The 13,044-nt window shown below is 37.4% G+C and overlaps 1 protein-coding gene across 3 annotated transcripts in view; it reads left to right on the forward strand.

The window, feature by feature from the left end:
• The window catches only part of LPCAT1 (lysophosphatidylcholine acyltransferase 1), a 63,943-nt gene that overhangs the window by 14,370 nt on the left and 36,529 nt on the right, over window positions 1-13,044 (forward strand). For all 3 annotated transcript variants that reach the window (XM_049830529.1, XM_049830530.1, XM_049830531.1), the window contains exons 4-6: window positions 4,578-4,690; window positions 6,083-6,143; window positions 8,700-8,758. In XM_049830529.1, the coding sequence (XP_049686486.1) occupies window positions 4,578-4,690; window positions 6,083-6,143; window positions 8,700-8,758 (233 nt within the window). The remainder of the gene's footprint in view (window positions 1-4,577; window positions 4,691-6,082; window positions 6,144-8,699; window positions 8,759-13,044) is intronic.

Below are 13,044 nucleotides of genomic sequence, written 5' to 3' on the forward strand. Positions count from 1 at the left end.
GTGACTACAGTAACACTATTTCTGTAAGAACAATGTAACTCCAAGTGGAAAAGATCCTTATTTTGGTTGACTTCAGTTTTGTGCATCGATACAACTTTGTGTATTTGGGGGGGGGGCGGGGGGTTAAGGGTTTTTTCCATTTGTAAGGTCTCTGTGTCCATATACACAGGAAGCAATTTTAGTCTGGAACCTTAGCAGGTTTTTTCCCATAACCTTAAGAAGACCTCTGAGCCTCTTGCAGATTGTTTTTTTTTTTCTCCAGAAAAGAGCAGTTTTCATGTTAGTTATTACTTCATTAGAAAAGGTGTGAGTTCAGAACTTTGAGTATGTTTATTTCAGTAAGGCAACTCTTAAAAACTAAGCCCAAGGTAGTGCTTTTCAACCTTTAACCTTCATGGTTTTGTAAGCCCTAAATACAGAATGCACAAGAGGGCAACTGCTATTAGAAAAATAATCTGGGGGTTTTTTTCCCCATAGTAGGAAAAATGAAGGTGTAAATATTGTAAATAGATATCCCACTTCAAGGCTGCCTGTATTACACAGCCTACCTCCATGTTAAATGCGAACAGAGCCAGTTGTACTGGCTCTATAGGCTGTCATCTCAGTGTATCAGAGGAACATATGTGATGGGATTTTGTGGTGTTTGCAGGGGGGAGACCAAGTGAAGGCCTAGGTTCAGCATTCTCTACTTCAGCAGCAGATCTGTCAGTGATGCTGTTTCTACAGTGGCGAAAATTTAACTGCCCACTCAAAAATGTGTGTATGGATACATGTTAGAAGAACAGTATTTAGTGCCGCATTGCCATTCCATGTGTTCTCTGGCACCTTGTAGACCAATGGTGATGCTGTCAGTGTAGCTTTATCTACTGTATGGTTGTAACTGTCAAGCATAATTTAAACTGTTTGTTACAATAGCTTTTTCTATTCCATGTTAAGTAGCACTTCATGTCTTGATTTGAAACAAGGTTTCCTCACCCACATTTGCCCAGAAATAGAGAGGTGAAATACCTTCTTTTTTCCTGTTATCCTGAGAAGTTCGTTGACACTGATTGCATGTGTTCAGCTTACCAGAAAGAAACTTTTTTTGCTTGTGCATCAGCTGGTGCTTGAAATGATTGCATGGGAGTTATGGTTCTGAAATCAGCTGGAGCTGCCACCCTGCAATTAATTAAAGCAATTCTGAATTTTTGTAGTCTCTCTTAAAAAAAGGCAGTTTCGTGCTAAAGCAGCTTTCCATTGGTTAGCATATCTGTGGCATTCTGGCTGCCCTGCAAGACAGAGGTCTTGATGAATTACTAGCAGTACTGTTTAAATTGCAGGCACCTGCCTAAGAAGGTGGAGCACAGTATGTGTCACCTGTCTTCGGGACTACTTGTAATGAGCTGAACTTGGGTATAAGAGTAACTACATCAAGTAGGACTGACACTGCTAGAGAAGAAGCTGGAATAATGATACTGGCCAGGTCAATTTTGTGAATCGAGGGATTGTCTGCCATCACCCACTAGGATTTATAATTTAAGGATGGTTTTAATGGAGTGAGAGAAGATGGACAAGCACATCTTTTAGCATCTCTGAATACTTGAGCTGTGGTTTTCACTACCTGGTTACAATTGGTCTTGAACAGTTAAATTGATGAGCAGAGAAGGTTAAGATGTTGCGTTTATTAAGCATATTGCACAGTTCTGCTTGTTTCCTTAAGTTGTTCAGTATGCCAGCTGTCTGAAGCATTTTCATGCATCCTGCTTTTTGCTCCTGCCCTGACTTCGCTCTAGTCCTGCCTATTCCTTGCCTTATACTACCTTACAGTACCGTCTCCAGGCTTCACTGTATTTTGACTTGACTTCTGACCGCAGTCTCACCTTGTCCACCTATTTGGTATGTTTCTCAGCTTCTCTTTACAGACCTTTGGCCCTGCTCCTGCCCGATTTTTGCACAGATCGACTTAGTACAGCCTTTGAATTTTCAGATGCCTGTCTGTTTACTGAATGTGAAAATATGTGGTGGGAGTAAAGGTCTGTGTAGCCTTGTGCTCTGTTTTTAAAAGTGGTTATGAAAAGAGTATATGAGGAAAGGCAAGTACAGAGCTAGCCTTCCCTTGGTATGTACTTTCAGCTTCTTACTGATGACGGAGAGTTTCAATTTCACTTAAATTGTTGGAATTAGCCACTAATGGCCTGGTAGTTGGAGTCCTACAGGATCTTAAATTGCTGTTTAATGTTAAAACAAGAATTCTGTCAGCTTTTTAGTCTGACCCCTAAGGAATTAAGACTTGATGTGGTGGGTTGAAATAGTGATGGCTTCACACATATTTGAAAGCAAGCTGATGGTTTAAAAGATAATTAAGTTCTGCAAGCTGCATGAGAATAGCGTCTGAACCATGACAAAAGAAATGAACCTTATCTTGCAGCCTGTTTTGTGTCATATAATTCAACAGGCAGGACAAATCCATAGGAAAGCAAGCTTTCAGTTGTCTCTTCTTTTTCAGCATACCATAATTGTTTTTCTTTGCACATGAGTGTGTTGCTGTTAGTGGTGTCATCTGTTTGTGAGACAACTTGCAGTGTGTTATTTTGGAGGTTGGTAACATTGCAGTAGCTTGCTTTTGGGAAGGTTGTAACAGTAACCCAGGTTAACACTGCTTGCCTGTCTGGTTTTCAGATAGAGATTGCGTTGGTGGTTAGAGATTCAAAAGTGGTAGCTTGTCTATAGTCTGATGTTTCTATCAGACTGCCCTAAGTAAAATCTATCTGCTTGCTTAATTTCATGTGTTGCAAAGATGACCCTGCTTGCAGCATATTCCCAGGTAAGAGCCTCCAAGCTCTGGAATTACCTTGTTCATTCATTGGCCTGAAGTAACCTGAATTCCGTCATTTGGGCCTAATGTAAAAGAAGCTTTGGGGTGAAGGCTGAGGATATTTGAGTCTTTTTTGCTTTCTTTTACTTGATAATGATGTTTTTGCTATGGAATAGCAATTTGCAGCAGTAGGGGGAAACTCAGGACTAGCATCACTGAGAAACAAAACAAGAGTTATGAAACCAAGTATGGTTTCCTTTGAAATTTTATTGCTCGTTCTGTTTTTTGTTTGTTTTTATGTATCGTTGTTTCGTGGTTTGTTTGGGCATTTTTTTTGTTGTTTTTTTAACCTTCCCACAGCAGTAACTCCAGCTGGCTCACTATGATCCTTGCTCCCCTAGCAAGCAGTGTTCTATGGATACTATCTAATAGCAGGCATGTAGGAAAAAGTGCAAGAGTATGGTAACTTTTCTCTGATACACTGTGTCCTAAGCTTCCACAACTTGTGGAACAAAAGCAGTATTTCAGAGGCTGGCTGAATATTTGGGAACTTGCTGTGAGGTGTGACAGATTAGTTTCACAGAACCATAGAAGAATTTTGGTGAGTTGCTGGCAAAACTGCCAGTGGGGTAACACCAGAACCAGTAGCTTTTCCTGAGTACAGGACTGTAATTCCTTCACTGGTTTTTTTTTCTTCACACTTTAAGCACTGGCTGATCCATTAATGCAGCAAGTCTATCCTTGACAAAAGAAGATTATACAACTAGTGTTGGCAAACTCGTCTCACAGTGGTTAGAAATGTGAAAACTGTGATTTATATTTGTATTTTAGGCAAATAGAATAGCTAATGATTTAGTGACTCTTGAACCTTCGAATAAGATTGCAAGGTACAAAAATGATAAAAAGGTATTTGAAGACAACCTGCTTAAAAACATGAAGTAGTATATTTGAAGATGCTTCTTTTGTAGTGCTTTTTGACACTGTGAACGAGTTGTATATGCTACTTATTATTTTGTAAGTGGGTCTTGGTGTTCTTTTGACAGACATGCATGGAGGGGATATTGTGGATTGATTTCTGATACTTGCTCATGCTCATTTTGTGTCTGGCTATGTATAAGGCTTCCTGGATTCCACTGAGCCAGGAAGAAGATACCTGAGATCTGATTCATCTCGTATGAGAAATAGGCAAACAGGTGACAGCTTAGAAAATAAGCATGCTTTTTCTTTTGGTGATGCTGATTCGCCAGAAAAAATAACTTAATCCATGTATGGAATATCTTTGATAGTGTACCTTCAGTGAAGCTGAGCTGTCATAGAAGACAAAACCTGTAAAGACAGTGGCAGTTTGACCCACAGGATGTCTTTTGGAAGCACTTGCACAGGGAGATTCCTGCTACTTTCCTGGGTTGGGGGTGGCTATAGATTTTGTGATTTTTGTGGGGGGAGGAAAGGGCCTATGGTCAGCCACAGCTGCTTGGTTGCAAAAAACTATGCATGACACGCACAATCATGTTTTAAATTATCTGTATGTGTACTGGTCTATTAAAAATTGAACAAGTACCAAGTGCTAAAATAATGAAAATGGTTTTCCTCACAGGAATTCATGAAAATATTTCAGTGAAACTGCAATAATTCAGCTGAGTATTTAAGTTTGCAGTGTAATATAGTAAAGTAGTCATGTACATGTACCAAAATTTTTGTCCAGAGAACTGGGGGGGAATCTTTTTCAAACAAAGGGGAAATAAAGGCTGGTTTGCTTCTTTTTGTTTTCCCTCATCTTCAGCTCTAATCAAATACATCCGGCCAGTATTTGTATCTCGGTCAGACCAGGATTCTCGCAGGAAAACTGTTGAAGAGATTAAGAGGCGTGCTCAGTCTGATGGTAAATGGCCACAGGTACTGTATACTACTACTGTGTGACAGATGGTATTTGGCATTTCCAGGCTTCCGATATGCAGTTTACTTTTTGCCTTGTGGAATTCTTTAGATGGTTTGTGGAGGGTGGGATTCCCCCCTGCCTTTCTAGAAGATAGAATGTAAGATTATCTTATCTGTACAAAATGCTAGCTTTTCATTGCCATGTGTTTCAACGGGAGACTGGGTAAGTACATGGGAAGATAGCTCTATTAAGTGATACCAAATGGACAGACCACAGCAGATTTAGAAAGTCCTCTAAGAAGGAAATAGTTAGGTGCTCAGCAGAATACCTGGGGAATTATTGTGTGTTCCTGCCTTTCTCAAGATTTTGGCATGCTGTCACTGTTGGAGATGCAATACTGGCCATAACTGGAGTATACCTCTATTGGACCACATGATGAAAACATTGCTAGAAAGTGGCTTAGGGTTTTTTTTCCTCCACCTGAAATGTGACTATTTATAATGTGCCTTGGAAGAGAGTAGTGGGAGGAAAGGGATGACTACCAAAGGTGTCAGTTTCTTGAAAGCATGTGATTATTTTGTGAATTTGAAGCATTCTTCTTGTGAATATTTTTGATTAAGATATGGTATGTCTTTTGCGGCATTGTTACTACGACAGTGGTTACATCCAGGTACTGGACTACAGAAACATTATAAACAGTTATAAAAAATGTGACAGAAAGGTGATACATAGCTTTCACATCATGACTTTCATCAACAGATTTCAAAGCACTTTAAAAAGTAAATATTCTTACTTACAGATTAAGAAACTGAGTTGCAGAGCTGAAGTGATTTAGAGAATATCTAGCAGGTTTTGGCTTTTTGCTGTCTGAAACTTTTTTTTTTTTACAATCTAACCTCTTCCTCTGAATTCGGTTCAACTTGAGTATTTTTTGCCTTGTTAGAATTCTGTTTAGATATTTTCAGCCTCTGTCATTCTGACATCTGTGCACATGCCAAGTAATAAATGCAAAAAGAAAATAACAGTCTTCCTTTTCTTAGCCTATAGGCAGGTAGCTTGGGAGCAGGAATTTTGTTTTGGTGCTGGTAAAAATATCATATTCTATTTTGCACCTTTTGTGAAAATTCTGTTGTACTCACAACTGTTTCTGATTGCTGTCAATGTTCAAATCGAATAAAATGATTATCAGAGGCCAAGAAAGAGGCAAATTCACAGATAAAGACAAATATTTTTATTATTAAGACAGAACTTTACTTCTTTATTGAGCACTCTTTTTTATTACTCTGAACTGTTTTTTCCCTGAAAACTTTTTTACTGTAATCAGTTAATGTTAGCTTTGAAAAGATGTGTTTATAAATAAATCCACACTGAAATAGTTCTTAATAGTAAAATATTTTTTTTATTGCTAGATAATGATATTCCCAGAGGGCACTTGCACAAACAGATCCTGTCTAATTACATTCAAGCCTGGTAGGTATGATGCTCGTTTCTCTGTTCTCTACAGAATGTTCTTGTATCTTCGTTTTCTGAAATACCACTTGCATTGTAATTTGCTTGCTGTTGCAGAAGTTGAGTTAAAAATTGCAGTAGCGTGGAATTGGAATAGAAATTTTCTGATGCTACAAAAGGATTGTAGTTCCACTGTTGAGCAAAATGGTTTAGATAATTCAGATGTGTTTTTCTTCTTGGCTTGTGAGATGCATGTGAGCTGGAGGAGTAATGTTTCTTACTGGGTTTTTGTTTGTGGTTGTCTTTCTTTTTCTTTTTTTTATTTTTTCCTTGCCCCCTCCATTTCCTGTTTGGGGTCTGTCATGCAGCATTTAGATACCTTAAGTTTTATAGTGTATCAGTGTGTATCTATTTCAGGCTGCTGCAGCCTTTGTTGCTGTGTTGTACGTGGTTGATTCCTCTCCAACTCTTCTGTTGAGTTGCATTCTGGTGAAGATAGCATGAGAATCTTGCTAGTATAGCACTGTTACAGAGGCTGTCATTTTTTACAATATTTTTTTAACATCCACATTCTAAACTCTTTTCAGTTAGTATCAGTCTTTTAGCTTATCACATTATTAAAGGGTATAACACTGGACATTGTTGCAGCTGTAAACTGTAGTTACAACAAGGAGAAATGCCAATATATCAGTGAACCACCAATGTTTAATGTAAACTTGCCTTTATGATGTAGGTAGGGAGATGGTGAATGAGGAAGCTGCAGTGAGTGAGGCATTTGTGAATGTGTTTTTTGACTCTTTCTAGGCTTCTGCCTAGCTCATTGTGTTCTGGTGTTGCTGTGTGTCTTACATTTTGTATTACGTACAACTTGCATATCGCTATTAGAATATCATGCAATGAATCAGCATTGTAATTCCTTGCACTGATTCATTTGGCTGAAGGAATCTCAGTATTGTCTCCTGAACAAACATTCAAAAAGCTTTTCTTCCTCCCCTCTCAGCTCTTTACCTTTTTAGGTGAATGAGTGGTGGTTAGGAGAATATCCACTTCTTTCGCTCTTTAGTCTTCCTTTCCCTCTCTCTACCTGAATCCTGGCCATGCTTTGAAAACCAGCCTGAATCCTTCATTAAACCCCTGATTTCCTGCATCCCTGTGCCATAGACTTTCTAGGCACCATATACTTTCTGCCTCAAATCCCCAGTCTATCTTCCTCTCCTGGTCTAGTACCTGCTGCTGTCTGCCTCTTGACTGTCTCACTTTTCCTACTGGAACCTGCTTCTGTATCTATCCGGCCTCCCAGAAATCCTTTGCCTCAAAATTCCTTGCTTATATCAAATTACTTAGGTGTCTATTCAAGTAAGTGCTTTCAGGGTGCCTTTCCCCATTCTACTCAAGTGGTCTACACTCCTTGTTCTTACTACACAGTTTTTTGGCTTTGTGTTCGTGCAAGCTACTCATACAGGGCTAGTCTAGTTTTGTTTAAATGGTGGTCTTGTCATCTACCACTCAGATTTTTGTCATCTTTGGATTCTTTCAAAAGTTGCTTAAGGTCTTGGTTTAGGAGACTGAACAGAAAGTACCACTGGGCCAAGAACCAAATCTTTGCAGGATCCCATTCAGACAACCTTAATTTAAAGATGTGTAAACTCCATTAACTATTACTTCTTTTACAGCTATGCAAGTATTCTGTAAAGCAAATGTAATGCTAAGAATACAGTATACTTCCATTGGTCAGTTCTTAATTTTAATTGAAATAGTAGGCAGAACGTATTAAATTGCTATAAAAAACATAGTTTGAGTGAAGACTGTCTTTATTGTTTTCATGAGAAAAAGATGTTTAGAGAAATCTTGAGCAAGATAGTTATCATGCTTACCCAATCTTTGTGCTAGAAACCAAGAAAATGATTAGCAAATGACATTTATAGATCTTGTGCTACTTATTTACCAGAACGATAATTCTCATATGAAATGAAGTGATACTTCCGTGCAACAGCTTTAGTTCAATAGTTTCTATTAGATTTTTCCATAGCTACAGAATAAATAAATAAGCCCTTCTAAGGGGAATTAAGGTGGGAGAAAAAAGTCAAGTTAATTCTGTTACTTCAGAGATGATAAATTTCCTATAAATCGGTGTTGCTCAGCTAAAAATAGGAAGCTGCTTTTGCATAAGAAAGCTTAGGTTCTTCACCAAAAAATACTGTTGACCAATAGAGAATATATTGACTTAAATATCTTGCACATACTCATATATTTTTTAATCATTTATCAAGCTGAATTTGGTACTGGGCTTTGACTTTTGTACATAACAATTTATGTAAGTGGTAGAGGATAATTTAGAGAATGCAAGCAAGCATTCGTAATTATTTATCTTCTGAAAAGATGGTTATGCATTGTCATTCTTCAGTGCTTGCTCTTTAGATTACTTTTGAGGCTACTTTTGGGTCTTATTTTTCCTCTATCACTTAATTCTTATGCATATCAGCACAGTAATTGTATAATTTTTTTTCTTTACTGCAATAAATTTATTCTCCACAAAAATGCACTATGAAGTAATGATTTGTTGTATGTGCCTTCTAGGAGCGTTTATTCCTGGAGTTCCTGTACAGCCAGTGGTTTTACGTTATCCAAACAAACTGGTAAGTTCAGCTTGCAGTAGGTATGGGGCATTTTCCTCTAAATACATTGGCACTTCTGTAATCTTTTAGGTTGGATAATTAGATTTAGAAATTTGGCTAGCATTAGTAAATGCTTATTGGCTAAGTGTGTGTTGCTTAAGCCTCTAGCAATATAAATAGTCTTAACTGAGATAGTTTAAATGTTTCTGCTTTTATTAGGTTACTCTTTTAAAACGGTGCTCTGAAAGTTACTGAGGTTGTTACAGGAAGTACTGTACAAATGACAAGACAAATGTCAATTTCTGCCTAGGATCTGTGTTCCCATGTGCTCCCTGTTCCTACAGTGTGTGCTGGAGAGTTTTTTTTAGTATAATTTATTGCTGGAAGATGCTTCTGCACCTCCTGCCTGTGGGGTTGTTAGTCACAAATTAATGCAATTAGATAAATGATAATAGAATAATGTTTGGGGGACCTCGTCACCTTTATAAGGTGTCTCAGTGTCTGGTTTACATTCACTATGCACTTGGCTAAGGAATGCTAGACACTAGCTAATTTGGAGTAGTCCTTCAATATAAATCAGATTAATGTAAATTATATGTGCAAATTATAGTGTTTATTTACAATATCTAAATTAAACAATCATTACAAATGCTTGTAATAATATAGGGAAACAAATAAAGATAAAGCTTACTTCATCTACTTCCAGACCAAGCCTACAGCAAAGCACAGACGAGGTGGTGGGTTTTTTATATATTATTATTATTCATTTTACCTGATGTAGATACTTTCCTGTCGTACTGCAGCCAGAATCCTGTATGTCTACATTCCTCAGTTAAATAGAAGATGCTTCCTAGTGAACTTTGCTAGCTTCTATACTTGAAGTTTCTTTTTGAGCACTGTTAGGCTATTTTCAGGTCCAGTCTGTCTCCTTCTAAAATAGAAGTTATTTAGGGGAGTGTGGGAGTAATGTCAGAAGTAAAATAAGGACTGCGTTGCTTCTTTGCTGATGCATGTCACATCAGAAGATCTCATGTAGTCTCTCTTTGACTAACCCTTTAACAACCCCTTGATCTAAGGAGTTCATTTCTTCTTGGTACCCAAGTGCTGATGTTTTAAAGTTTTTTCCATCGATTGTTCTTTCTGTCAGTTTGCAGGTTGATATAAAACGTATGCTTGATTAAAAAAGAAAAGAACCTAAGCAAAGTTAATACACATAGACCACCATTTGCTCTTGACTGAGACAAGGTGTGATGGCAGTCAACTAGTTTGCAGTAACAAACCCCAAAATTATCTTTGCAGATGCTGTGACAAGTATAGCAGTCTGTTACACTCTCATAGTATTAAGTGCATTGTAGCAGGTTGCCTGGAACTTTTCATTACATAATTGTTTTATTTTCAGGAAGAAAGATTCTTTTCTAAAAATATTTTTAAACCTTTATTGCACTACCATTTTAAATTGCAAATATGCACATGCCTTATGTCATACTTAATATACCTTGTTACTTTTGGTTAATATTGAACTTATTTATAACAATATAAAGCTATCAAAGATTAATTTGCAAATGTTAAAAAATTTATCTTCATCCTGAAATGTCCTTATTGCCTGTAGTACATAATATGCAGTGTTTGTCAACTAATATTAAATGTCCCTAATAATCTATTAATGGAAATTGTGAGCTTTTTACTGTGAAGTAAATGAATGTAAATGTCAATGAAAATTTTCGTAATTTTTTTATATTACTGCAAAATGTTGTAAAAGAAACTGTAAATATTTATATAGATATCCATTGGACTTTGCCTGAATCTGTGTATGAAACTTTACTTTTTCCTACTACTTTTAATTGCTGTAAAACAGTTTTCAGTGCCTTACTGAGTCATTTAACCTCCTAAGGTCTACTTCCACTAAGCATAAATGGGGGGATGATAGTTGCTATTACTATTTGATTTTTAGATTATCTTGGGGGCTGCAGAAGAGTTGCAGCAAAGTTAGAATGAGGAGAGGAAGGAGGAGGAGTATGATGTGATACATGAAGGTGAGATTTATTTTGGTTAAGATGCAGTTAAGAGTTAGGTAGCAAGCAAGAGTTGGGAGAGAACATTGTTTTTCATACACTAAAGCAGCATTTCTAGCAAACTTTAATTGTCTCTGGCTTTCTGTTTGTTGTCTTGTTTGACTGCTGGATATTATAATTTTAGGTTTAGAAAGTAATTTCTTAAGATCTTCGCTTAGCCTGTGAATTCTAGATATGCATTGTGTGCAGTCACCCCACTGCTTTTAGCTTGAACTGTCTGCTCTGATCTACCTTCAGAGCTCTGAGTTCCACAGTACAGATGCAAACAGTCTTGGACTTGAGTGCCGCTGACTGTTCTGGGAGGCTTTTTGAGATCAGAGCCTGGGGAGAGTGTAGTAGGTATGTGCACTCTTACATGTTTCTTTCTTTGTACTCTATTCAAGAACTAGGTAGAGTACTACTGTTTGGCAGTGGACTGAAAAGTGGCAAAAGTGATGATGATAAATTCAGTTCTTTTCTAGTAAATAAATCTAGTTCTGGTTGCCATGAAGAAATCTTTCTAGTCAGGGTTGCCCTCTGAATACCTTTCTTCTTTGGGCTTGGGATTGTTTGTAGTAGATGATGCCTCTAGTCCTGTATCAATATTTCTTTAGGAGTAGTATGTTAGTATGTTGCTCCCCTTGATGCATGAGCAGAAAGAAATTGTAAGGTTTAAAGTGTTGGTTAGACCTGAAATTCAAAATTTGCTTCTGTTTATCTAGTTTGGTAGTATTTTCCCTATTGGATGCTTGACAGCTATTACCTACATTTTAATTAAAATAAATGCTCTGTCTCCATCCATAGGTTCTGCAGCAATCCTTTTTGCAGTTCACTTGTACACACGAAGAATTTTAGTGTAAAGCATTTCCTTCTGTCAGAGTGCTGGTGATTACAAAAGGCTTATATACCTGTTTAAATTTCACAGAGCCATTTTAAATATATTTTTATGCCCCAGTGTCTTCCACAGGTAACTGTGCTATTTGATAAGAGGTTTGGCAGCATCTCTTGTGCAGCTTTGTTGTGTCAGGGTTGACTGAGCATGTAAAAACACAGCCTATCTGCTGTTTGAAGCTTGGCATGATTCTCAGTATCTTCTTGTGTCATACAAATTATATGGAAGATACACTTCCACACAATTCAAGGGATTCATTATCTAGATACAAAAGTTTCAAAGTGTACTCAGAATGCTATCAAAGTGAATGCTGTCCATAAGCATAAGCCAGTAGCTGTGATAAAATATAAAAGGTATCTAAACTAGGTATAGAAAATACCACTTCCTCTCTTCTGCTTGCTGTTTTTTATCATTAAAATATTGGATATGCTGGCAGGAGTCTCCTGCAAAATAGGTCTGCCTATTGCGGACCAGAATCCTGTTTTCTACTACATGGCACTTGGTCATCATCCCTGCTGCATCCTGATGTGCTTGATAAGAAAAAGCATGCATGTCTGCTGTGACATTCATATTAGGAATTTCTTGCAGGATTGTTGATAGATACGTGGCTTATTTGAGTTTGTCGTGCCAGCTAGCCAGCACAATGGCTGGATTCTGAAAATACCTATTTGCTGTGCAGTGATCCATTGCCCAGGCAAGGTACCTTTATAGAGCTTGCTTTTCTTTGTCTCTTTCTGCCCTGTTGTAATTTAGAGAGCTGAGTTGGATATGTGTAATGCTGTGTTGTTGTTCTGTATGGTAGTTTCTGATTAGAGAAATTATCAGCTATCTACCTTGAAATGGTTAGGGTTTATAAATGAAAGTTCCCTGTGGAAAAAACAAACCCCATAACATGTTTACTTGGAGTATTGCCAAAACCACTTTAACAGTAAAACTACAGACATTAAAGTTCTACAAGATCATTACGTGGAGAAGTCTATTTTCATGCATGTATGTTGATTGCTAGAGATAGAATCATTCTTTATCATATTTTGTTTGATTTAAAATAATTGTTGAAAGTCAGGATTTAAATTTTTAGTAGCCCTTCATGATAAATTGACCTTGCCCCAAGCTGTTGATCTATCATATTAGTCACATTTTTCACCTTTTATGGATGTGTTGCTTGCTCTCATTTTAACTTGTGACAGCCTTTTGCTCTAAATGGTAATTAAAACATGAGTTTGACTTGATTTTTCGAGATCATGGCACACGTGATCACCTAAACTCTCTAAAATGGTTTGGATGGTAGCATAGAACTGAACTTGGAACACTTTCAGTAGGTTGATAGACATATCTTTCTGATCTGGTCTTTTAGAAACCTGAAT

This window comes from Accipiter gentilis, chromosome 27 (genome assembly GCF_929443795.1).
Source record: "Accipiter gentilis chromosome 27, bAccGen1.1, whole genome shotgun sequence".
Taxonomy (NCBI): Eukaryota; Metazoa; Chordata; class Aves; order Accipitriformes; family Accipitridae; genus Astur; species Astur gentilis.